Here is a 26,312-nt window from a genome sequence, read left to right as displayed (position 1 = left end):
AAAAACTTCAAACAATTAAAAATTTCTTAATTCAATTCCATTCCTTGTAGGCAACTGCATCTACCAGGAAATGTTGATGACCTAGCCTGAAAACTGGAGCAAATTTGGCACGAAATACCACAAGAGACATTTATCAGTCTATGCCAGGTTGTGTGGCAGCTTGCACCCAGGTGGATCAACGCATTTTATTGAGCTCATTACTTTGTAACTTTGTAACTCGGAAATAACATTATTCAATCAATTGAATAAAATTATTACTCCTTCTTGGTGAGTCGATTTTCTTGTTACAGAGTGTATTTTGATCTCATCTTTAATATTACAGTAAATATTCACTTGCATATTTTTGTTACTGGAACTAGTGGTCTCGAACTCAAATTTCATGCAGGCTGAATGCACAACATAAAAACAACAGACGGGCCAGATTTTTTTTTTTTTTTTTTACATAACAGGAAGTTTTTTTAACAAAATAAAAAATATCTAAAATAAATTGAAAATTTGCTCATCAAATATTTATTAAAATATAACAAACAATAATCACAATATCATAAATGAAAAAACTCATTTATATTGTTACGTTATTTTCTTCCTTCACGTTCGTGCGGGATTTGTAGATTTAGAGTGAATAACGACAACACTTGATGAAGTATTAAAACACATTTTATTGGCCAGTATTGTCCAAGACAGCTTGAATATCACATTTACAGTCGTCAAAGAACTACTATACACACGCTGTAACAATCAGCGACACAGCCTCCAGGTTATAACGGTGGGGGCAGACAGCTTCGTTGCAAAGCACAGCTCCCGACTCTGCTTGGTCGTTCTTGGAACTCCATGTTCTCTCGAGACTCTCCACACTACAACTCGCGTTGCACTTGACGACACACAGAGCACATCTCCCGACTCTCCGGTTCAGTCGTTCCCGGAGCTCAACATGCTCTGTCGACGATGCACTAACTGCAATACACTCGGCGACCCACTCGCCACTGGCTGTCAACTCAACCGATTCCATATGGACTGACCGACTATCTTGCACTCTCTGCATGTACCAGCAGGGTTTATATAGTTTTTGGCTTGTGTTCGAGAGCATTTTGGGCTAAACCGGTAAGAATTCGTTCCAGAAGGTTCTCCATCGTCCATGGCTTATCAGCAATTTTGTCGCCAAATGGGCGATTTCTCGCCATGTGTGGCAACCTTGCCTTCCCTTGCCATTTTATGGCAACCCTAAGCTTGCTTTGCAGGGAAGCTGTCTTACTGCGTCTGGACATTTCATAACAATATATATTGGCTAATCTTTGGAATATGGTAACAGGTAGTTTGGCGACATTTTGGTAAGGCGATAAAGGTTACTAGCTAGGACTTTAGCAATGTACATGGATAAAGTCAAGATTGTGCGCAATGACATTTTTGTGCAATTCTGGGATGTTTTTTTAAGTGAAAATAGGTCAACATGTACATGGATACCAGGTATGTGCAATTCTTAAAAATGCGGCAAGCAGTTTGCAATTCTGCACTTTTTCCCAATTTCGCACCTAATCTTCGTCATGATTAAACACTTTTGTTCCATAAAAGTTCTAGCATAAGCGTAATTTGGCTAGCAGATTGTTGGAAAAAATTTTGAGTAAAAAAAAAGCCTTTACTTCATGAAAACAAAATGGCGTCCAAACAAAAACTAGCAGGTTGCTGTAGCACGGTTGGTCGCCAAATTTTCGCCAAAAAATCGCCAAGTTACCATAATCCAAAGATTAACCTATATATTTTTTAATCTGAAATCTAAAGTTTGGTACCTGCAAGACATTTTTACATATTGTCATTTAACAATACTAAAAGCTAAATATTAAATTCTTAGACTGACATTTCTTTCATATAACTTTTAACATGTTTAATTAGTCATTAAATAATTTAATTAAAAATAAACAAATTAAGAAAACTAAGTTTTCAGATAAACTTTTCCATGCTAGATAAAAATTGGAGAATAAATAATGACAACTTACCGTATTTGACGGCATATAAGACGCACCCTTATTTAGATGGCCACACACAAGGGAAAAAAGTTTCAATAGCGTGGTTTCTTTTAGTTCTCACGTTTCGTAAAAGCCAAATAAACAATTATTGAATGCAATTACCTTCACGTATAAGACGCAGGTAACTTTTTTGAGACCAAATTTAGGAAAAAAGTGAGTCTTATATGTCGTCAAATATGGTAATCCCCTTTTCTGGAATTTCAACCATACTGCCACAAAAAAGTTCATCGGCTTCAGTGTCCCAAGAGAGACCTAGAATTGAAATGAATTTGTCATATGTTTCTTCTACAATTTTTTCAGAAGTAACCCAGCCTCGTAGTTTGAATAGTGCTGAAGACATCAGCTCCTTAGCTTCAGAAATAAATTTCTCTGCCTCTTCTTTAGTTTCTAAACTCGTAATACAGTTGTTCACATAAAAGATTCGAGTTGACAAGCTGTGTGCTTCCTTTCATCCGAAGCGTTCTCTAGATGGTAAGCTATAGTTGCATCTAGTAAAAATGGACTAGGAGAAGCACCAAATACCACTCTACAATGTCGGAGAGTGATTATTTCTTCTCGTCTTGATAAATCCTTCCACCACAGAAATTTAAAATACTCCCTATCCTCTGGATTCAAACTGATTTGTAAAAATGCTTTTTTGATGTCTGATGTTACGGCAATTGCGTTTTTCCGAAACTGCATTATCAATTTGGGTATCATTTCTAATAAATTTGGCCCCTTTTCTAAACAATTATTCAAGGAATTTCCTTTGGAATCTTTCGTCGATGCATCAAAAACCGGACAAATTTTGTTGTTGTTACACCAGTTTTTATCACAGGATGATGTGGTAAATAGTGTCCCTTTTTCTCGTTTTTATCTACCTTTCTACATCTTTTTGTATCTTTTACAAACTGATGGCAAGCGTATCAACTGTCCTTTAGGAATCTGAATCATTAGCTGCAGAGCGTAGAGGCACTTTCATCCCTTCGAGCATCTTGGGCAATGAATGGTAACTTTTCCGAACTGTTGATTTCTAAAGGATAAAGTCTTTGGAATGGTCTCAACTTCTCTCCATCAGCTGTTCTCACTCTGGCAACTCTTGAGTGCCCATCTGCTCCAGAAAAGACTTCAATGACGATTCCTAAAGGCCAGTTGATATGCTTGCCATCAGTTTCTAAAAGAATGACCTCTCCAACTCTTAAAGATTCTTCCCGGCTCTTACCTTTATGAATCAACATTGCTAAATACTCATTCTGAAATCTCATTCTTAAATTCTGCCTTAATTTTTGTACAAAACGCAATTTTATATTTAGACTTTCATTGTCGATTTCGTCTAAATCAGTTGTTTCACTGCTAGGAATACTTAAGAAACAAGCAGGAGTTAATGGCTTCAGACCTTCAGAATTGCCTTCAATATATGTAAGTGGTCTAGAGTTTATTGTAGCTCTGCAGTCACATAGAATAGTTTCCAACTCTTCATAGTCAAGACTTTTCCTGCCCAAAATTCTTCTTAGCATCTTCAACATTCTAACCATGCGCTCTCACCATCCTTCCCACCAGACGGCTGTTGGAGGGTTAAAATTCCATTTTATTTTCTTGACAGTGGAAAACGACATGATCTTCTCTCAATCTAAATTTCTTAGAACATTGCTTGAACCAATGAAGTTTGTACCGTTGTCAGTGTAGATTATATTTATTCTACCTCTTCGAGCAAAGAATCTTCTTAAAGCCATAATAAAAACTTCTGTAGACAGGGAATTGACTAATTCAAGATGGACAGCCCTATAAATGGCACAGGTAAAAAGTACAACCCATGTCTTTTCGCCAGAACGCAAACACAAACACACTGCGAGATCAATTCCTGAAACTTCAAAAACTGCAGCAGCCTTTATTCTGTTCTTAGGAAGAGCTGCAAAAGGTGGTTCTGTAGGTTTGGCTTTGAATCTTTTACATGAAATACAACTAGAGCTAACTTGTTTCGCTAGTCTATTGATCGAAATAATCCAGTAATCTTCTCTTAAATTGGCAATCAGAGTTCGAAGTCCTGCATGTTGTAGTTCACAATGCTTTTGCCTTACCAGTCGATGAATAATCTCATGGCTTCCGGAGAACAATATGGGGCACTTGAAATTTTCCTCTTCATCTCAGAACAAAGAGAAGCTTTGTTCTGAGTCGAACAATATTATTTTCGTCTCTGAATGTTTGCATGTTCTTCAAGATTTTCATTTTTCTTCCGGAAAGACTTTCCTGCTAAATTAATTTTAGCAAACAGTGTTCTGCTGATTGAACTTCTTCATAAGTCAACTCAGTTTTCTTAAGTTTTTCTTTTCGTTGGCAGTTTTTAATGAAACGAAGTATCCAGGCAAGCATTCTAAGAATCTTCGTACATTTCGAGAAATAAAGTAAATTGTCAGTGAAGTTAACTGATCCATGCTCCATGTTACTGATTATCATTTTTCTCTCTCCTGATCTAACCAAATTTTCATCAATGACTTGTTTTTCACTTAATGGCCAAAATTCTTGTGACTTCCATAACCATTCTGGACCTTCCCACCATTTGTTTTTCAATAAATTCTTAGCATCACAACCTCTTGAAGGCAAATCTGCTGGGTTCATATGCCCTGGCAAAAAATGCCAGTCATTCAGGTTTGCATTCTTTCTTATTTCTGTGACTCTGTTTCCTACACACATATTCCAAGAACTCTCTCTTTTGATCCAAGTTAAAGCAACAGTTGAATCAGTCCAAAAATACACTGTATTGTTTTTCAATTCCAGTCTGTCTACGACTTGACCATATAATCTTGATAAGATCAAAGCTCCCAAGAGTTCTAATCTAGGAATTGTAATCTCTTTGGTAGGTGCCACTCTTGACTTACTCGTTACTAACTTGACTGAAATCTTCTCATTAAATTCAGAACGTAAGAAAATACAAGCAGCATAGGAAACTTCACTGGCATCACAAAAACAACGTAGACCTATTCGGCAGTCTTCAAATGGGCCTGAGATGAGTCTCCGTGAAATCTTACATTTTTTCAGTAAAGATAGTTCCTTGACCCAGGTTAAAAATCTATTTGATATATCTATTGGAAGTACGTCATCCCAATTAATTTTCCTCTTCCAAATGTTTTGAAGCAATACTTTTGGTATCAATGAAATGGGACATGTTATCCCAATAGGGTCAAATAATCTTTGGGCAGGGGATAACACAACTCTTTTAGTACCATATTTGATGGCATATAAGACGCACCCTTATTTAGACAGCCACATACAAGGGAAAAAAGTTTCAATAGCGTGGTTTCTTTTAGTTCTCACGTTTCGTAAAAAAAAAAGTGCGTCTTATATGCCGTCAAATACGGTAGTCTCTTCTTCCTATTTATTAAATTTTTCTTCGAGACATAAATAAAAATACATATGTCTGTATTTGGATTCCGATAAATGCAGAGAAGAGGGAGAAATTAGTAAAAATTATCTTCATCACGAGACGTAGTTGCCAGTAACTGAATATATTTCTCTGAAATAATATGTTCCATATAAATATGCTCAAAAACAACGTGGTTTTTCTTAGCGCAAAATTTGTAAATCGTAACATCTTCGAATAAGATTTATATCACATTGTAAAGTAATTAGCTCCATTTATAGAATTTTTTGGCACATTATTCAAATCATAGATACTATTGATTATACGGGTATGCATCATCCATTTTGTGGCCATGCACACACACTCAATGCTATGAGCACGGATGTGTAAAAAACAAACAAATGCAAAGTCAATTATGGAAAAAGTTTCTTCCTAATACAGAAATCAGAAATTCGGCTAAAGTGCAGAATCGCCCACTTATTTGTTTGGCGCTTTTTACAAGAGTAAGATTTAGATTTTTGTCAATTTTCTTTGACTTTTTAAGTGAAAATGTGTACATGGATTTTAAGTCAAGGGTGTGTCATTTTTGTGCAATTCTGGGATGTTTTTTTAAGTGAAAATAGGTCGATGTGTACATGAATACAGAGTATGTGCAATTCTTAAAAATGCGTCAAGCAATGGGCAATTCTGCACTTTCCCCCAGAGATTTATCTAATTGTGAAGAACTCAAGGCAATAACTGAAGTTGTTTGCCAAAAAATTGAAAATGTGAAAATTCTAGATACCCAGGGAAATTTCATGACCATTTCCCAATCTAGTTTTAGCATCTATACATCCATAAAAAAGCCATCATATATAAAGCATTAAGTTACATTTATTTTTAGTATTTTTTCATTCATAAAGCAAATCAAATTTTGCTATTGTTACCAGCTTCTCCTGGTGGTATTTTTATATGTTATAAGCTATAAACAAATACTTTTTTTCATGCGTCCTGCTAAGGGGAGTTTGTATTCATTTTTACACTCAGGGAAAAATATGAAAACAGCTCTTTCACTAGGATATGAATTTGAGTTGATCTAACTGTTTTCAGCAATAATACCGTGGGCCACTGATGGATCTTAAAATTGTTTTAATATATGTAAAAATTCAAAGCTAATTGCGCAATGCCACTTGTATTATTATGGTGCATGTTGTGTATTGTATATCAATGAATATTCCATCAGCTAGTTCCTTATTATAGGTATAACAGCACATGGCTTGGCAACACTTCCTGTTTTCAACAGAGTTGAATTTTAATTTTCCTGTTCAAGTGAAAATAGTAATATCAAGTGTTGATTAAGAGCCGAAACGTGGAAATGACAGCTTAAATTTACAATGTATTCACATGTCATAATTTAAAGATACACATTTTTATTCAAATAATTTTCTTCCATTTCCTTTGTATTTTTTATAAAATGCTTTTCATAAATGCAAATTTCATCTTCCTTTCTCCAATTCATGTGATGTCAGACACAGTGGCATAGCTAGAGGAGGCTGATCCGCCCCAGATGATACATTTTTGGAAGCAGCATTTTCATGTGAAATAATATTCGATAGAAGTTAGTTCTGTGGATCATTCAGGCATATGAAGAGCAATAAAATTCTCAGTTGCAATATGGAATTAATTTAAGAAGAAAAATAGATTTTTCTATAGATCAGGTATCCAAAGACATTACTTCAAGATTTCAACAGCTACACACTCTTACACCATTCTTATTTCTTCAAAACTCGGAAACTGCAAATTGAATTCCTGCTGAACTAACAACTCACAGAAGATACGCTCTCTGACCTTTCCACATCTCCTCATTAAAAGAAGTGCTTATTACCCTGTTTTCTTCCAGACATGTGTCTGTTATACTGGGTATGTAGTCATCAAGGTAACGAAAGGGCAGACTCTTTAGCTAAAGAAGCCACAAGTCACCCTTTCATCAGCTCAGAGATCCCACTCTCTATAGTCGCCATCAAACACAAGGTCTTCTGTGTTTTAATGTCATTCTGGCAAGCTCGCCGGGATGATTCAGACACTGGTCGACACACCTACTCCATCTTTCCCGTGGTCTCTACCAAGAGGCTCAAAACAGACTTCTATCTACAATAAGTTTTCATAAATCATGGAAGATTTCCTGTACCTCAGCAATTTCTGCCATTAAAATGTTAAATGCTACAGTGCATCAGCTTCTTCAGCAGAAGTCTCGCATTACATCCATGACTGTCCACTCACTTCTCCAATCAGAGCCTCCCTTCCTCCGCTCCAGGGATCACATAGCCTCAAAGGCCTTCTTCAGGATTACTACGGATAGCAAGACTATGAAATCATCATAGAATAGGTCTATTCAAAGAAAAACATAATCATAGCAGATAACCAGATAACCTGACGAAATGTAAAGGCAGCAAGCCTCCATTCATGTATATATGTAAATATCTCTAAACTAACTAAACCTTTTTGTTAATTTTATACTAACATACCCAAAACATTGTACGTTGGAACACCCAACAAAAGTAATACACTAATGTTAAATCTGTTTATTAATAATTAGGTTGAAAAGATAAACAACCAAAAAAAAAAAGGTTGCTAGTGCAACGATCAAGATAACACGACACCTGTAGTGCCCATTGAGAGGTAAAGCAGGCGGAATAATAAAAAATAATAAATATAGCTTTCACCCAGCCATTGCTATATTTATAGTACTTTCTGCAGGTAGAGTAGACTTTAAGGTACCCCTTGTATTATGGCGAAGTTGTTGTTTAATTTATCGCCAAGTTGTTGTTTCATTTATGGTAGCCTGAGTAGTTGAATGTTATGGAAACCCTATTGTGATGTAATCGGGTGCATAATTCTGGGAAATTTTGAATCATGGGATGTTTTGTAAGCATTTTTGTGGTGTGTGATGGTTTTATTTTTTAGACGGTAGAATGGCCGAATGTAGTAAGATTAATTTGAAGTTTCTGTACGATTTGGAGCGAAAGGGGAAAAGAGCTTTAATTGACTGGTATGTAAATGAAGGTTTACTTAGTAGCCATTATAAGTGTATTATAGTTTGTAGGAAGGAAATGTGTATGGTCAAACGTCGGAGGATATTTTTGACTGCGACTATTTTATATCTTTGTGAATTTATGTGGCGAGGCCAGTATACAGATTCTGGTTCAAATGACAGGAAAATTTCTAAATAAGGTAAGTCGTTATTTCCTTTGTGTAGTGCTAAGATTAATTTCCCTTTTTATGTTATTTGATTGCTTGATTTAAAATGTAGTTAGTTTAATCCTAGTATCCGGTGCACAAGGGATTTGGCAACTTTATGATGAGCAGTAAATGGGACATATACGGTGAGCAGTTAAACGAGTCACTTTGGTGTTGGCGATAATTTTGAAAATCGCGCCAAGGCTGCACCGTATACTAGGATTTTACCGTGCAGTTTATTCAAATTATATATTATTTTTTGTTGGTTGCTCCTTTGACTTTTCAAGTGAAAACAGATCGACGTGTACATGGACAAAGTCAAGAGAGTGTGCAATGCCAAGTTTGTGCAATTCTCTGATATTTTTCTAAGTAAAAATAGGTCTATGTGTACATGGATACCGAGTTTGTGTTTCTTTGACTTATTATTTTGAACTCGGTATCCATGTACCGCCAAAAATCGCCAAGGGACACCTGTAAATATATTTTTACCCAAATTAACTGCATGATATACGGAAACTCTAACAGATTGCAATCTCATAACAAATTCTTGAATAGAACATAAATGAAGCAGCCTTGATATGCCTTACAACAACTGAATAATTCTATTCAAAATATCTCCATTTCAAAAGTTACATACTAGCTCTCAAGAACTGAATAATCCAACATAATACCTTCATTTGAAAATTTACCGCATAAAAGGAAACATGTTATGGTAGCACAAACATAAATCAGTAAAACTTTAATTTTTAAATAAAACATTCAATAATATTCATTTTTACTGAGTTTTATAACTTATAAAGCTAATAATTCCAATTTTTAATACAGTGAAGAAAATTTATGCATTTGACAGAACATCCTAGAATCAAAATATATAGGTAGTTCAATACCTCAACGATGTTATTCACTTCTTTGATACAGTCCACCATATGCTGCACAATTTCTTCTGTATGTAGGAAGGATATGCGTCTAGTCGAACGTAAAAACCGTTTAGATGGATTTGAATGGGTTTGTAGGAAGAAAGGTTCAGATGGTCACTATGCGAAGCATTCGATCAGAAAGAGTACCTGGTTTGAAAAAAGTCATTTGAGTAAGATTGATATTTTGATTTTTACGTGGCTCTGGGTGTTCGAAGTGAACTCGAAAATCATGGTAAGTGAATATTTGCTTTTGGTAGTGCTTAATGTATAACATGTTTTTCCTTTTTTATGTTATTTTATTGTTTGGTTTAAAATGTATTTTATTGAGATTATGTATTTTTTGTTTGCCTATATTGTAGAACTTGGTGCTCCTTTGACTTTTTAAGTGAAAATATATCGATGTGTACATGGGCAATGTAAAGGGAGTGCACAATGCAAGTTTGTGCAATTCTGGGATTTTTTTTAAGTGAAAATAGGTCGACGTGTACATGGCTTAAGTTAAAAGAGTGCTGAATGCCATTTTTGTGCAATTCGGGGATTTTTTTTAAGTGAAAATAAGTCGATGTGTACATGAATACCGAGTTTGTGCAATTGTTTGTCTTGTTATTTTGGCTTTGCGTAGCGGCGATATTTGGCGTAAAAATCGCCGCTTCGCAAACCAAAATAACGAGTCAAAGAATTGCACAAAATCAGTACCCATGTACCGCCAAAAATCGCCAAGGGGTACCCTAAACTATACTTTTACCCTTTCCGCTTCTTGAAATTACTGGAAAGCATATGAAGGACAAATACAAGTTACAGCTATATAACAGCATCAAGTACAGTTATTCAATTACACTATCCATTACAGTTGTATTTTCTTAGATGTGTACTCCAAAAAAGCTATCTGTTTTTCAAGCCAGTCCACTGGAAGCGTTTGTCCAACTGTTGTTTTGGTCCGGACGGATAATTTCTTTTGCATCATAAACCTGAAACACCAATTAGGTCCTCTAACAAAATTTTTAATACCCATTTGTTGAGCAATACCTTTGCTTGAAGGCGAATTCTAACTGTTGCAGTAAAACAGTAAAAACGTGTATGAATGAACACGGCACTTAGCAAGTAAAAGTAACTGTTGCCAGTAAAACAAAAAGTCATAGGAAACGCATGAAAAACCATGGAGTTTAGGAGGAAGTACATGCATTATAGTATCTTTAAAAACAGCTCCACCTACCTTAGTGGAGTTTGGACTCATTGCACTGCCTTAGTGCAATCTGAGGTTAGAATATTGCAGATAATTCTTATCGCCTCGCTTCTGCGTTACTTAAGATCTGAATTAGCGAAGTTTTAAGGACAGAAGAAAAATAAAATTCCCTCGGATACGCCGCCGACCTAAATTTTCAACTTTTAAACAAGTATAAGCCATGTCTTATCTACCCAAAATTACGGTACTTATGTTGATTATTTCCATGAAACAAAAATGGGGCACTAGGATGGCACAGGTAGGATAAAGTTAAATCACAATAAATAAAAAAGTTAAATCACAATAAAGTAAGATGGCAGGAAATGTTTTGTGACACAAAATTGTTAAGATTGCTGTCATTTTACAGTAATAGAACTCGTATAAATATTTAGGCACATTTTGAGTGAACTATTTTGTTCAATAATACTATAACAATTTCTGTAATAAAGGTATGTGGCACAATTTTTTTAAGAGCTGTTTGTGAGCTATAATGAGCTAGTACTCTATTTTCAGAAATCAGAGTTTATTTGCCAAATAAAGTGAATCAGTTCTTTGTGTCAGTTCCTGAGCAAATTGTCTAATTCTAATCAAGATTAATGAATAGAATCTTAATGGAAGAAATCAAGACTGTTCTCCAGTATGCTGTTGTCGTTAGCATATCGAGGCATTTATATGAAATTCTGTCTTTGAGGCGTGATTTATTTTGAACTGTACTTGAAACTTTGTTTACGCGTTCATTTATGCGTCTTGCTAATGGTCAGTTTTTTCTTTTTTAATTCTCTGAACCTTTGAAATAGAAAACCATTGCTTTCCTGCTTAGTGGTTAGTCCAAAGCAATTAAAAGGCTTGGTGTCATGAATGGCAAGAGGTTCAGTTCTTACTTCCATTATCTTCCTATTCTCTATGTCTGACATCCAAACTAAAATGGTGAGCAATAGTTTATCACCAACTTTAATTATTCCATGTGTAATTATCTTCTTTTCTATTAGTCACCTTTATGTGAACGGGAATGTAAGGAAGAGTCATTCCTTTCTCTTCTCCATGTACAAAATGGTGGCCTACAGAGCTGAGTATTTATTTGAGAATTCTGCATTAAACTTTAGGCAAATGTGTAATAAATTATTAATGTTTTCTTCCTTTCAAAGTGCTGTATTCTCCATAGTATTACTGAAAAACTGGACTCAAAATGTTAGCAAGTTTAGCAACCATTGGCAACAAAAATTAGTCACCAAACCCATTGCCACCTTTGGAATATCTTGTCATATTAGTGAGATAGCCATTTACTCAGTGTTAAATATACTTGCTCATGGATTCTTACTTTTCTGGCAAGCTTTGAAATTTTTATGTGACATTATATAGAAATTTTATGTGACATTATATAGAAAAATACAGCAATTTCACATATAATTGCTTTCCATTTGTTAGGCAGATATTTTTGGATGATGGTAACATTGGCTGCTCTATCAATGGTTATGCTGCAAGGAACTCCACTCATAATGAATGCAGAGCTGTGGAGTTGGTAGGGAAAATGACAGACTCCGACTTCCTCACACACACACATATATATATAATAGGAAGAAATATTGTAGAGAGCTCGCTAAGAAGTTACCAGGAGCTGTGGCTCCAAGAAATAGTTCAACGCAGTGTTTTTTAAAATATTAACATGGAAGTAATTTTTAAAAATATTAATATGGAAAAGTGAAAAAAACAGCCTACACGCGAAATAAAATACAGAACATAAAACTGTTAAAATCAATTGTTGGAAACATGTGAATGCATAAAAAAAGAGCAAAACCTATCAATGTGATATGTGAAAAGTTAACTCATATAAAAAACTGATCGACGGAACAAGTTAAAACAAAATTAAAACATAATAATTAAAACATAAATTGCAAAAATGATATTTAAAACATAAATTGCAAAAATTATAAAAATTACAAAGCGGAAAATGGTAAATTAGCCCAATTGGACCTCCAACCAGGCTTTTCAAGGGAAACATTAGTTGAATGTCGAACTAAGCTAACACCAATACGCGTTTTGCCGAAACAGACAATTGAAGCTCTTGTTTAACGAAAATTTTTTTTAAATAATATGAATTGTCCCGAAAAAATATTTTTGAGCTTCAATTCTCTGTTCCATTTTCCTGACGCGTCCGCTGAAAAACACATTAAGGTGTAAGAAAAAGTAAATGCAACTCCGAGCAAAACAAAATTAAAATCAAAATAAAATAAATAGCGGTCTGCTATTAGTCAAATTATACAATAACGTATGGGCTGGTCCCGCTAGCTTAAAGAATAAAACCTTTATAAATATTATGGTTCTGAAATCAAAATCTAATGAAAACAAACGTCGTGGGTCTTGCTAAGACCAAGAAAAAGATTTTAAAACACACACACAGAAAAAAAAAAAAAAAAAAAACATAAGAAACCAAGCTGTGGCTGAGCCATCCTCTTGATCACGAAACATATTTGAAAAGGGGTGTAATCCCTCCGTGTCGTACAAAGCCCTCCCTCTCATCATGTGACGTAGGCGGGTGAAACAATGTCATTTCGTATCAGCCAATGCGATTAGATTGTACTTTGGCGGGAACTCGTATCCCCCCGTGTTAAAGAGGGGTCGAAAGACTCGAAAAGACATGGAAAGAATTCAAAATGGCGTCAGTCAAGTTGTTAGAAGAATAAAACAGTTTCAAAATGTGAAAATGGCTAATTCAGCTAACATTACTCAACATAGCCACAAAAGTAAGAGTAAAATGGAAAAAAAGTCATTTGTTAATAAAAGTCGTAATTCTTCAAGCTATCATGCGGCGCCAAAATGATGCTATGATATTTTTTAATGAAATTTTTCCATTCTTGGCACACAGAAAAGGGCGCAAGTTCTTCAGTTGTTTTCCGGCTACGACACTACTTCCACCTAGCTAATCTCTCCTCTCAGGCACTCGGAGAATATTAACGATTTGTCCTTATCTCCAATATTTTTGGCATCATATTTCTTTCCAAATCATAAAATATGTCTGTCAACTGGAATATCATTATTAGAGCCATCAAAGATGGCACACTGAAATTTATCCACATTTACCGCTGCAATTTCCCTTTTTTGTTGATTTTCCATTTTGGTCTTTGAACGCATTTTCTTAACATTAAATTATAATTTTTTTTTTTATAATTTCACTTTAGATAACTGAGTCGATTTTTACCAATATTTAAAAAAATTCTGAAGCACCAACCTTCACTATTGAATCATATTAATAAAATACTGAAATTTCTGGAAAATTTATAAAATGCTCCACATTTTTTCTGAAGAATTTACTTTAAATAACAAACACGTTTTCATATTTTAATCATCACATGAGACACCATACACACCATATTTGAAGATTCACCATATTTGAAGACACCTCATCGCGTAGCCGACGAAAAGCACAGCACAGCAGTTTCCACAATTTTTAAACACTATGCACGTCCTTGACCTTCTTTTACGGTGGAGACACTCTTTCATTTGTTAGCTAAGCACACTGTTTTCTTGTACACTTGGAATTTGTTGAAATCGAAAAACAAACATTCGCACAACACCACTAATCACTTGAAAAACAGCCTGTACACACCCATTGGAGAGAAGCTTCGCTGCACTACCATCCTGTGCAACAAATCACATGTAATATTTCCGGGAACACACAAGAGTAATCAACTTGCAGTCATAGTGGCTGAGAGTGAAGACTTACAGATGAAGATAATAAAACATGAAGAATTTCCAGTCTTTATTTCTATGCATATAAAATCATCTTCATAGATGTTTATCCAATCATAATGAAAAGTTGCTGTTTACATCGATTCATAAAATTAAGAAGCAAGCACTTTTGACGGGGAAGCAAAGTGAGGAGATATTAGCAAGGTGGAAAACGGGAAAAAAGTGACACAGTTTATTTTCAGAGCGGTATTTATACAAGCACATATACAGAGTTAAACTATGATTGGTTAATTTGAAGTTGTTATATAATCATCTAAGATTCTCGAATTTATGAGAAAAGAATGAATTTAGGAGAAGATCATAAAATTGCGGAAAGTTAATTATAGGCTGCTTGTTCGTGCAGAACAAAGCCATTGTATTTTTTTTTATTTTAAATCTTCTCTTGTATGTTCCTGAATATATTATATATATTTATATTTATTGTAGCACTCAGAACAGCAATGTGTTACAGTATTTCTCTTTTCTTCAGTATTTCATTCTCGTTCCCAAACCTATAAACTTAATGTTTAGATTTTGATAGGTTGCGCAGATGTCAAGTCAATGGATTTTCTGTATCTGACTGTAGCAATAAGAATAACTTCCCTCCCCTTACAAAGTTTGAAAACTGATAATAGAACGCAAAAGAAGGCAGGTGTGCCATAAAGATTCTCCCGACTGTGATTAGTGCATATCATTTTTAAGCTAGGGAGTCACTCTGTGGCCATTAAGGCCCATAGGCCCTTGAGTGGTTGTAGGGTAGACAGGGCTGGTGTTACACATTTTGTCACCTGGTGCAATCTCTGTGAATCCTAAATTCTGCTACCTTCTTAAATTTCACTGCTTCCAAATTTTACTGCTCAGTGCCTCTCCACCTAAAGTCTAAAAATTCAGCCATCCCATACTTTTGCTGCTTGTACTACTTTTGCACCAAATTAAAAAATATTTGCCGTCCCTAAATTTTGACATCCAGTTGCGGCTGCACCAGTTATACATGCTCTAGCCCTGTGGTCAGGTTTATACTATTTTCATTAAAAATAACATTAAAAACATGCCAGAAAACTTATAAATGAAGCTAATTACTTTACAATATTACATAAATCTTATTCAAATATGTAAATTTTATTAACTTTTATTCCTACCTGCTAAAAAATAAACAAGCATGGTTGCAAATTTTTGCACTAAGAAGAAATGTTTTATTTGGGAAAACCTTTATATATGATAGCTTTTTTTTAGTGTAGAAAATTAATAAGGAAAAAACCCAAATGACTGATGAGCATCTGCAATCCATGAAGAAGTTAATTTCTAGTAATTTCTCTCCAAGGCTATACATTTTATTAAAATCAAAGTGTCAAATCGTAATAATAAATAAATAAGTGTATAATTATTTACATGCAAATAAAAATATTTTTATTATGTGTCACAGAAAAGCGTAGAGAAATATACTAGGCTGTTATTATTAATTCATTTGTCCCATTAGATAAATTTTCTCTGAAGACTAAGAAAATTTTCACAATATGTTTAGTCTAGTTTAAATTTCTTTTATTTACATATGTTAGAATTATTTCAAAGGAATGTCAGCATAAGAATTTAATATTTAGCTGTCAATATATTTGAGTTGAAAAGCATAACAAATGAATTGTGTGTGTGATTATGGCAAAGCCTCGAGGGCTATCTGCCTAAGGGAAGGGATGCCTTCGTGGAGGACTTTCTAAGGGAAACTGGCTTGTATACACGTTACACATGGGGAAAACCACGAAAACGCCCATGGAGCCAGCCCATTTGCGGGATTCGAACCTCGGACCGAACTACCAGTGTTCAGCGACTTTACCGCTCGGCCGCTGGTGGGCGCATAACAAATGAAAGTGTCTTACAATTATGAAACTTTAGATTTCAGATAGGAAATAAATATAAATTTGCATTTTTTTCTTTGCTATGATATTATTATTATTGCCTAGATATGTGATGATAAATATTTGGTATGCAAAATTAAAAACTTAGGAAGCACTTCCGCAGAGAACCCGGTAAATGTAAACATCGCCAACTTTGGCGATAATACTTCAAACCTGGTAACCTATCGGATTCATCCTATTTGCTTGTTTGAAGGTTGCAACCATTCCTCTTGAGTTCATTTTGTTGAATTATCACTGTCGTTGTTCGCATTTGGAGATTTATATTCTTCTTCTCTTATTTATTATTATTTTTTCTGATTTTCCACGTTATTTTTTCTGAATTTTTTAACAACGAATAGATAGAAATATTTTCGTATAATTAAAGAAGTTTTCGTCGATAGATGCCGGTTCTCGGCTCCAATTTTTATGGCGTAAAATTTTAACAAGATACTATATTGTTAATGCTTTTTTAATAATAACCTTTCTGAGGATGGCAGGTGTGACATAAATAACTGATTAAATGGAAATAAAAAATATTATTGATTATCTAAGACGACAGAGTAGTTTGATGCATCCCCATGGTCATCAAAATTAGCAAACCACTGTTGGTGTAAGGAATACAGTTCAAATAACTCTTGAAAAATAATAAAATGTATAAAGTTCTAGTTTTATTAACAATGCTACTAAAGAAAATTTGATTATTGTTGAAGGTTATTAGTATTGTGAAATATATCATAAAAAAGACAGGTTTATTTTCGTATATCACGTTTAACCGGTTAGTTTTACAGCTGCATGCTTATTATCTGTGAATTTTTACTACCATATGCTTAATATATTGTTTTGTCTGCTAACTTGAACTTGCATGCATTAAAAATCACGTTTACGGCTCATCGTGGATGAACCGCGAGCTTGGCGAGTAAAAATGCAACGGCGTTAACGGGTTCTCTGCGGATGAAAACCCAAAACTTATTTTAAATCGATTTTGTTAATAAAATGGATAATTTTGCTTTAAAAGAATTTTGCCCAGTCAGCTGCTTTTAAATCACCGGCATCCAGTTTGAGACAGCTGCATTACAGGACTGAAGGTAACAAAATGTTTTTTTTAAAAAAAAAAAAAAACAGTCTCTATTTGACTTCTATACTAATCTCATGCATTGTTAAAATTTATACTAAATTTTCTGTCAAAAATTAGAAGCGCAAAATCAACATTATAATTCGAATCTTAATTTTGCAAGTATACAACAAAAACAAGATAAATTCAAATTTAAGCAATGCTTATAAAACTCGCACAAAAATTCATTTTAACATGGAACGGATAAGTGTGCTATATATCTTCTCGATCGTGCATTTTAGAAGCCCGTAGTAAAAATTACTTTGGTATTCGAGACAATACAGATTCAGATATTAATCGGATAATAAATTCAGTAATTATACGAAACTTAAAATATTACATTTAATCGGAATTATAAACAAAACCCCCTATGTCAACACTTACAGCTTGACAAGAAAGATGACAAATTAAACTACATATCCAGAATTTAATACCGCGAAACAAACATGACACATAATAAAATTACGCAGAATATGATAAGACATTTCAAATTACTCACATCTCTCCATTGTAAATAAGAACTCCCCCATTCGCATGGGCTGTGTTCATTGACATTTTGGAACTTTGTGTTATGCTTCACTGAAATTAAGCAAATTTATAAAATCACATTTACTATAAAAGAAATACCCAGAACGTGACATCTGCTAAATGTGATTGCATCACATAAGTACGAAACGAAATTTCTGCCCGACGGTTCTGGTTAGTACGGAAACTTCCCGAAATATTTCAGACTATCTTTCTTTGTATGAAATAACTATGAATATTTAAATATATCTTATTTAATCGGATTACAAAGTTATATATAAATAGTTATATTTGCTCATATGATATGCAAACAAATTATACTTTTTCTGTTATCAGAAAGGTCATTTTGTAAATGAAGGCTAATTTTTAATTATTTGTATGGGGGAAAATAAGCTGTAACTGTAGCTGTACGAAATCTGTTATAATCCAGCGCAGAAAGACTTAACAGGTGCAAAACAAGACATCTGTCTACTTTGTCCGTCTGTCTATTGTAAACAAAAGCTAACCGATCTGTCAGCTTTATGGAGTAATTAATTATTATAGTGTAAATTGCTCATATTTGTCACATTATAAAACAAAGCATGTTATGAGGGTTATGTGACTTTAGATGATATGATTTTAAAACGATTTCCACCTCTATGTATAATATTTGCTTGCATCGAGATTTGGTTCGCTAGCTATTTTTATTTCATATTTCAGCATTATTTAATGTTTTCTATATATTTAACAGCAATCGTCGTAATAACTGTTGCGATAGGATTTCAGTACATAACCTTTGAACCAGTAGAAGAAGAAATTTCTAGAAATGTTTTATTTAAACCGAATTCTGAACTCCCAGTTTTCGCTCATAGAGGTGGGGGTCATGATGCTCCCGAAAACACAGTTATTGCTATAAGAGAGGTTAGTTATATTTTATGAATGTTATATTTATCAAGATAATAAGTTTGAAATATTTTAAATAGCATCAAAATCTACAACTAAAGTTCATACATTGCTAAGAAAACTTTTGTTACGCATATTTTATGTACGTTGGAAGAAATTAAACTGCCTACTCACTAGGTGTTGTTTCAGTAAACAGATGTATAAGAAATTAAGCTGATATATTTACAGCTTATACACGGTACAACACTTTTATTATTTAGGATTGTTGTAGTTGTATTAATGACACATTTTTTTTTTAGACATTACTAAGACTGATGATAGATCATTCTCTTGTGTCAAGAGAAGAGCTGTGAGTAGGCGCGTGTAACATATTTTCTTTTATCAAAATGATAATAACACCTTTTGATTTCCCTACGAATGAGGATGTCACACCTTATGTGCGCTAACTTTGCAATATTATTTCCTATTATTGTATGCATTATTATTAAAAACAAATAGAAGATCTGCCACTTTTTAAACTCACTGGTTAATAAAATCTGCCACTTATTACAGTCGGATTTACTGTAACCAAAACAAATACTAACCAATTTTTAGAATCAATCTCCACTGCTTATAAACTTCAGGTTAGCCAAAGACTAATTCTTTGCTGCCAGAATATTCTACTTATATCTATGAAAGCTTTTCATAGTTCATCCATTTATTGTATTGTAGATCTTAGCTTTATCAATTAGATATGTAGTGCTTCAGTAAAATGGGTTTGACCTAAAGTTTTCTACTTCCACAGTCTCTACACCCACGAAACATTGTTTTCAGAGTTGCTGGTCTGCTCTGAACTTCAGGACAAAATTTCCATATCTTCAGGTTAAATTTTAAAAAAAAATCTAGAAACATTGTAAATGAGTGAGGTATCTTCTTGAATACCATTTGATGGGAGGTGTCAGTGCACCTTCTGTATTCTTTTACAGTTTTTGCATTGAAAATCTTCCCTTTGGGGTAGACATATTATGCTTGAAGAGAGTTGTAAAGAAAGTTCATGAAATGTTTCATAGCATTACTGTATACAGACAAAAGTCTTTAATCCAGACGTCCATAATCTGAAATAATCTATAATCCGGACTCCAAAGCTACAAACTTTCTGCGCACATGATGTTTAGGCATGCACATTTAATGTATAACAGACGGTATAAGCTAAGCTAAAATTATCTAATTATCTATTTCAGTTAAGGTTGCAGATTGCATTGTTCCTTAATCTTTGAATTGGATCTGGCTTATTATTTTTTGCAGACTGTCAGAGCAATTTTATAAAAGTAAGCTTGAACTTTCGATTATGTCAAAAAGAATTTCCGATTCTGGAGCTGCCAAAGGATCTACAAAGCGAAAGCATGTTTCGATGTCCATCAAACAAAAAGTGGAATTGCTGTAAAAAATGGATAAAGACATATCCTTTGTTTTTCTAACCATTCCGAAATCTGTTTATCAATTTTGCGCTGCTGTGCGGGGGGGGGGGGCAACGTCATAGCGCGCATTGAACTGGAAGTTGATCTGTCAGCACTATATCCTTATCTTAAGAGCAGATGTTTTTACTTTATTTGGCTTATAATTGCTTACTAAATGTAGTATTTCATCTCGATGTACTCCATCTTTGATATGATTTAAATCAAATTCCTCGTCATTATAAATATCAGGAATACACATCAAATAGTTTTCTGGTTGCAATTTTCTAATTTCGACTATGCGTAATGTATGCTTTACGCATGCGCACGTTGAAAGAAATGTTTAATAATGTATATAATACTCTTTATATCATAATTGCTCTTTATTTCATAAATTACGGTTTTATATTTTTAATTTTATAATTTCTGCATGCCATTTTACCAGATTTAAATTGATGATCTATAATCCAGAATCGCCAAAGTCCCGACGAGTCCCGATTAAAGACTTTTGACTGTATTAATAGTCTAGGCACTAGTAACTATAGACTGAAGAAAATGCAAGTAAAGCAATGGTCGTGTTTGTAATTATAAAGTGACACCTAGAATAAAAGCATATAAAGCTAAAATTTCATGTATCTAAAGCTAAATTTGGGCATGACTGTAGAATAATATTTTAAATAAGCCATGCCAGTACACTTTAACAACATGTATTGCTTCTTTGCGTGCCTAGTCTCAAGCATAAATCCGATGATGAATGCACTAATTTAAAACGCATAGTGCATGATATAAGTAAATATGCTGTAGAAAACACCATTTAAAATAGAAAAAATTAAACTTTAATAGTGGCAAAATTAATTAAACTTTAATAGTGTTGAAACTTTAATAGGGGCAACTATTTATTTACAAGGAATACAAAAGTGATTCATGTCACCATGTTTTACAGTCCTTTAATATTGTCGCCAGTATTGTGTACAACCCGTTTCCAACGATGTGGAAGTCTCAGAATACTTGTAGCAGTGCCTGTTTTCTTGATAGTTTGAATGGACCGGTCTACTGCCGCAAGAATCTCAGGAACAGTTTGGAAGCGAGTGCCACGAAGTGGTTCCTTCATCTTAGGAAGTAAGTCATAGTCACAAGGGCTTAGATCTGGGGAGTATGGTATATGGTAAAGCACTTCCCAGCCCCACCGCTTGAACAAATCAGTCACAGCTTGCGCTGCATGCGGCCGAGCATTGTCATGCAAAATGAGAGGAGCGTTCTGAAGAAAGTGTCATCGTTTTTTTCTCAAAGCTGGTCGGAGATTGTGCTCCAAAAATGAGCAGTAATACTGTGCAGTGACGGTCTGCTGTGGGGGAACGGTATGCGTTAGGATGACACCATCACAGTCGTACACGAGAATCATTATAATGTTCACATTGCTGGGGTTCTGACGAAATTTCGAACGTCATGGTGACCCCTGATGAGGCCATTCGTTTGATTGGCGTTTCAGTTCTGGCTGGTACGATCGAGCCCAAGTCTTATCCAGCGTAATAATATGGCGTAAAAAAGCATCTCCTTCGCGCTCCAGGTGTTTTGGGGCAGCATCGTATCGTAGCCATTTCTGCATTTCCGTCAATTGATGTGGAACCCATAGTGAAGCAATTTTTCTCATGGACAGGCGTTCCTTCAGAATGTGCAGCAGTCGTATGCGCTAATCCTGTTTGCCCAGCCAGCTGACGTTTGGCGGCTATCACTGTCCATTAGTGCGGCAACATTTTGCACGTCTGCATCGCTGACACTCGGACGACCTGGCCGCAGCATGTCTGCCACATTTTGGCGTCCTTCATTGAATGCTTTTACCCATCTTGCTACGGTTCTATAAGGCAATGCAGATTCCCCGCAAGCCTCTTGAAGCCCTTGATGACACTGTCGTGCTGTACGACCACTGGCACATTCAATTTTTATCCAACATCGTTGTTCTTGTTTTGAAAACATCCTGGCAACACTTACTTTAGACCACAAGCTAATATAAGGATCCATTCTTTGCGTCACTCCGCATGCCTGTGACGTAGGCAGGATGAGTCTTTTTGCTGAGAGGTAAGGTAGGTATGTAGTTTACGTGTGGTATACGCGATATTCTTTGGTTTTGTTGCGTAGCGTATTTTCAGCTGTGTTGCCACTATTAAAGTTCCAACCCTCGTATATCAAGTAGGTTGTAATGTATTTCTCCCTCCCTACTGTGTGCCATCATTGTGTAATTGGAAAGCTCATCCAGCTAGCATCAGCAGAAGACCCATGCTTTGACTCCTGGTGAGGGCAATGCTTACTTTTCACCTTTCCATGCTTGGAAAACCTGATGACTGCCCAAACTATAAATTTTGGGGAACAATAATTTATCACCACCAGAGGATTTGGGGATTGGATCCTGGCCTTCCCAGTCACCTTTTTAAGTGAAGGAGAATGTAAGGTTCTTCTTCCTCCTTACTGCATTCCTTTGTGTTGTAATTGGGAAGCATGTCAAGGATCAGAAAGTCCAGTGTCTGAGTCTTGACGAGGGCTCTGCACATTTTTCCTGTCTTCAGAAACTTAAAGACACCACAAGATAATTTTTTTTAATGCTTCAAATGCATTAATTTTGTAGTGCAGACTGTGCTCACTTTACAAAATTAATGGAGATGCTGCCACAGTCTACAGTGACTCAAGTGGCAAATTATTAAATGATATATATAAAAAAGAAATAAAGAAATGCAATAGTGTTTTAGTTAATTGGAACAATATGTAGGTTGCTAGATGGCTGAGCTTGTATCCACAATCAACCAATAATCTGTATATGTATTTGTGCAATAGATAGAACTGTATATATATAGTGTTACGGATTTGGTATTTAAATAGCTAATATTAGTAGACTTATAAATTAAATTGTTTTATTCCCTGTGCAGTGCAGCACGTGACGAAAATTATGAGAAAGTCAAGCTGGAAAAATTAAAAACACAAGAGCACATGCATTTAACATTTAATAAATAAATATCTTTTTTTGATTTTGAGAAAGTGCTAGAAAATTCTCGCGCATTTAAAAAGCTTGCATGAAACCTCTCAGTTCATTGTAGTTAGTTAGTTTGTTGTTGTTGTTTTAAGAGTTTGTTTAGAAAACTGCTCTCGTTGACTGTAGCGAATTCGCGGATTAGCTCTCTCTAGCTGTTTTGAATTAAGTTGTCTTGAACGTATGAGTAGTTAAAAGATAACTACTGTGACATGTTGTAATACTGAATGAATATCTGAGGAAATTTAAGCATTTTTGTTGTGATAATAATAAATTTTGTCCATTTTTATCGGACTTGTGCATTCAATTCATAACGAACCCGTACGCACGCAACAATATGAATACAGTCAAAAGTCGTTAATTCGAACACCCATAATTCGGAATGATCTATAATCCGGACATCAAAACTAAAAACTTTCTGCGCATGCGCCGCGTTGACACATGCGCAGAGGCGTTCACGCGTGCGCATAAGACCTTTTACGACTGCGCATATGAGTGTGTGCAAGTGCAGAATACGTTTTAGCGTGCGCATTTTATGTATAATGGACGTATAAGCTAAAATTATCTAATTATCTATTTCAGTTAATGTTGATGATTGCGTTGTTCCTTAATTTTCGAATTGCATCTGGCTTATTATTTTTTGCAGACTGTAAGAGCAATTTTATAAAGGTAAGCTTAAACTTTCGATTATATCAAATAGAATTTCCGATATATATTTGTTAATATGTAAAGGATCTAAAGCGAAAGTATGTTTTGAAATCCGAAATCTGTTTATCAATTTCACGCTGCTTGGCGGCGGGCGTGTAATGAATTGGAAGTTGATTTGTCAGCACTATCCTTATCTTCAGCGCAGATGTTTTTATTTTATTTGGCTTATAATTCCTTACCAAATGCAGTATTTCATCTCGATATGCTCCGTCTTTGATATGATTTAAAACAAGTTCCTCGTCATTATAATTCGCTTCCGATAGCGAAGAAACGTGACAGAGGTTATTGAAAACGAAAAAATTTCGATTGACAAATTAGTCGGTGTTCTTGACACAGCAATTATAGGACTTGAACGGCGGAACTTTGTAACTGAACAAGAAATTATGTCTGTTTAATAGAATTAAAGAGAAAGTATTATCACATGAAACGAAGCAAAACTTAAACAACTTACATTGAAAGAAATGTTTAATAAAGTAAACAAATAAATATTAAGCTTTTTCTTTTTGCAAATTTTGATACCCTTTAGATCATAATTGTTCTTTATTTCATAAATTACGGTTTCATATTTTTAATTTTAGAATTTCTGCATGCCATCTTACGAGATTTAAACTGATGATCTATAATCTGGAAAAATCGATAATCCGGAATCGCCGAAGTCCCGACGAGTCCGGATTAACGACTTTTGACTGTATATCATCAATCCAACAAATAAGTAGAAATTGACTCAAATGCAGCAAATATGGCAAAATTGAGAAAATAACTAGAAAACAATTTTCAGCTTATGATTGTAAAGCAAATTTACTAAATTTATTGGCCAACTATTTAAATGCATCAGATGTTACCCAAGTCATTAAATAATAGTATGAAAATCAGCTTGCCTGAGCTAAATTCAATGAATACCATTGAACTGGCTTAAACATACGCAGTGATTTACGTGAAGCTTTTGCAACCAAGGATGATATCTAAATTTGCTGCTTATCTTGGTATACAAACATATAACTAAGAAAGTACCAAAATGACATATAAAGAAATGAATTAAAACTTTATATTTATTATTGGAAAAAAAAAAAAAAAAACTTCCAACAATTTGAAGTTTGTTCTTTGCAAAACCATCAGTGATGTTGTAGTGGCCTACTTGATTGCTGTAATGTAGAATTACAGAACAGTGGTTCTCAACTTTTTTCTTAGCCCAAGCACCCTTTTACCATTGCTAGAAGATCATTCATTCTTTACCCACTTCTTTCCAAATGTGAAAAATATGTATATATATTTACTTAGATTTAGATTATTTTTAATGTGTTTTAGAAATCAAACAACACAAATATAGAAAATTTTGGTAAATACCAAAACTTGATTAGAAATAGCTTTCATATTCATAAATTAAAACTAAGTACTTAACAGCTAAATAAAAGGCTGATCACATTCCTCTTTAAACTATGAAATGCCTCAGTGGTTGAGAACCCATGGTACAGAAGGATTTCTTAAATGCAAAATGTACTACTTAAAGCAACTGTGAGGAAATTTGTGTAGTATTACAAAATTTGGCACTTTGTTCTGAAGATTGAATTTTAGAATGAAATTCAAAAGGATACCTTCCATGTTTTTGTTTCATTTTCTCCCCACCAGTAATGAAAACATGTTTATAGATCATCAGTTTAAATCTCGTAAGATGGCATGCAGAAATTCTAAAATTAAAAATATGAAACCGTAATTTATGAAATAAAGAACAATTATGATCTAAAGGGTATCAAAATTTGCAAAAAGAAAAAGCTTAATATTTATTTGTTTACTTTATTAAACATTTAGAGCAGCGTCAGTTAAAAATGGAGATAAAATGAGAAGAAAACAATGCTACAACAGCACGTGAAACATCGAGGCTTGGAGATTTCCAGGTTTTATTTTAAATATCATCGCACTTTTTTTTTTGCCATTTTTTTTAGTAGAATGTAGTACACAATTTGAAAATTACCTCATGACGAAGAGGCTGCCATAACATTCCTTCAAGACAAAGGAATAATTCGTAGCACTTGACTTTGTTCTCAAAATCATTCGATGAAGTTAACTTTTGACTAAAACATAGCTCTTATATGGCATTGTTACATAGGTTCTTGCTGTGGGGAAAAAAAAAAGATTGAAAACTGAAACATGGTTTGAAGGCTTGCATCTTTCTTTCCTCGGTGCCTTTCATTTTATATATTTTTGGAGTAAGGAATTGACTTCGATTGAATTATACCAACTTCAGTTAGAGAAACCAGCCACAGTATGACAGTAGACTGGAATAACTACTTGAGGGAGGTATGTGCAAA

The 26,312-nt window shown here is 34.4% G+C and overlaps 2 protein-coding genes across 4 annotated transcripts in view; one reads left to right on the top strand and one right to left on the bottom strand.

The window, feature by feature from the left end:
• The window catches only part of LOC118201005 (uncharacterized), a 66,709-nt gene extending 48,589 nt beyond the window's left edge, over nucleotides 1-18,120 (bottom strand). The window contains exon 1 of one of the 3 annotated variants that reach the window (XM_035373014.2): nucleotides 17,939-18,120. In XM_035373014.2, coding sequence (XP_035228905.2) covers nucleotides 17,939-17,994 — 56 coding nt within the window. In that variant the 5' untranslated portion in view covers nucleotides 17,995-18,120. The remainder of the gene's footprint in view (nucleotides 1-17,938) is intronic. The other 2 variants (XM_035373013.2, XM_035373015.2) reach the window with 2 other exon arrangements.
• A 307-nt stretch (nucleotides 18,121-18,427) lies between these two features.
• Nucleotides 18,428-26,312, top strand: part of LOC118201007 (glycerophosphodiester phosphodiesterase 1) — a 162,317-nt gene continuing 154,432 nt past the window's right edge. The window contains exon 1 of the mRNA XM_085823864.1: nucleotides 18,428-18,864. Within this exon, the coding sequence (XP_085679990.1) occupies nucleotides 18,577-18,864 (288 nt within the window). The 5' untranslated portion in view covers nucleotides 18,428-18,576. The remainder of the gene's footprint in view (nucleotides 18,865-26,312) is intronic.

This window comes from Stegodyphus dumicola, chromosome 9 (assembly GCF_044657685.1).
Source record: "Stegodyphus dumicola isolate Sdum_Otavi_A_Nest chromosome 9, ASM4465768v1".
NCBI lineage: Eukaryota > Metazoa > Arthropoda > Arachnida > Araneae > Eresidae > Stegodyphus > Stegodyphus dumicola.
Note: the sequence above shows the minus strand (reverse complement) of the source record. Positions and strands in the feature narration are given on the sequence as shown.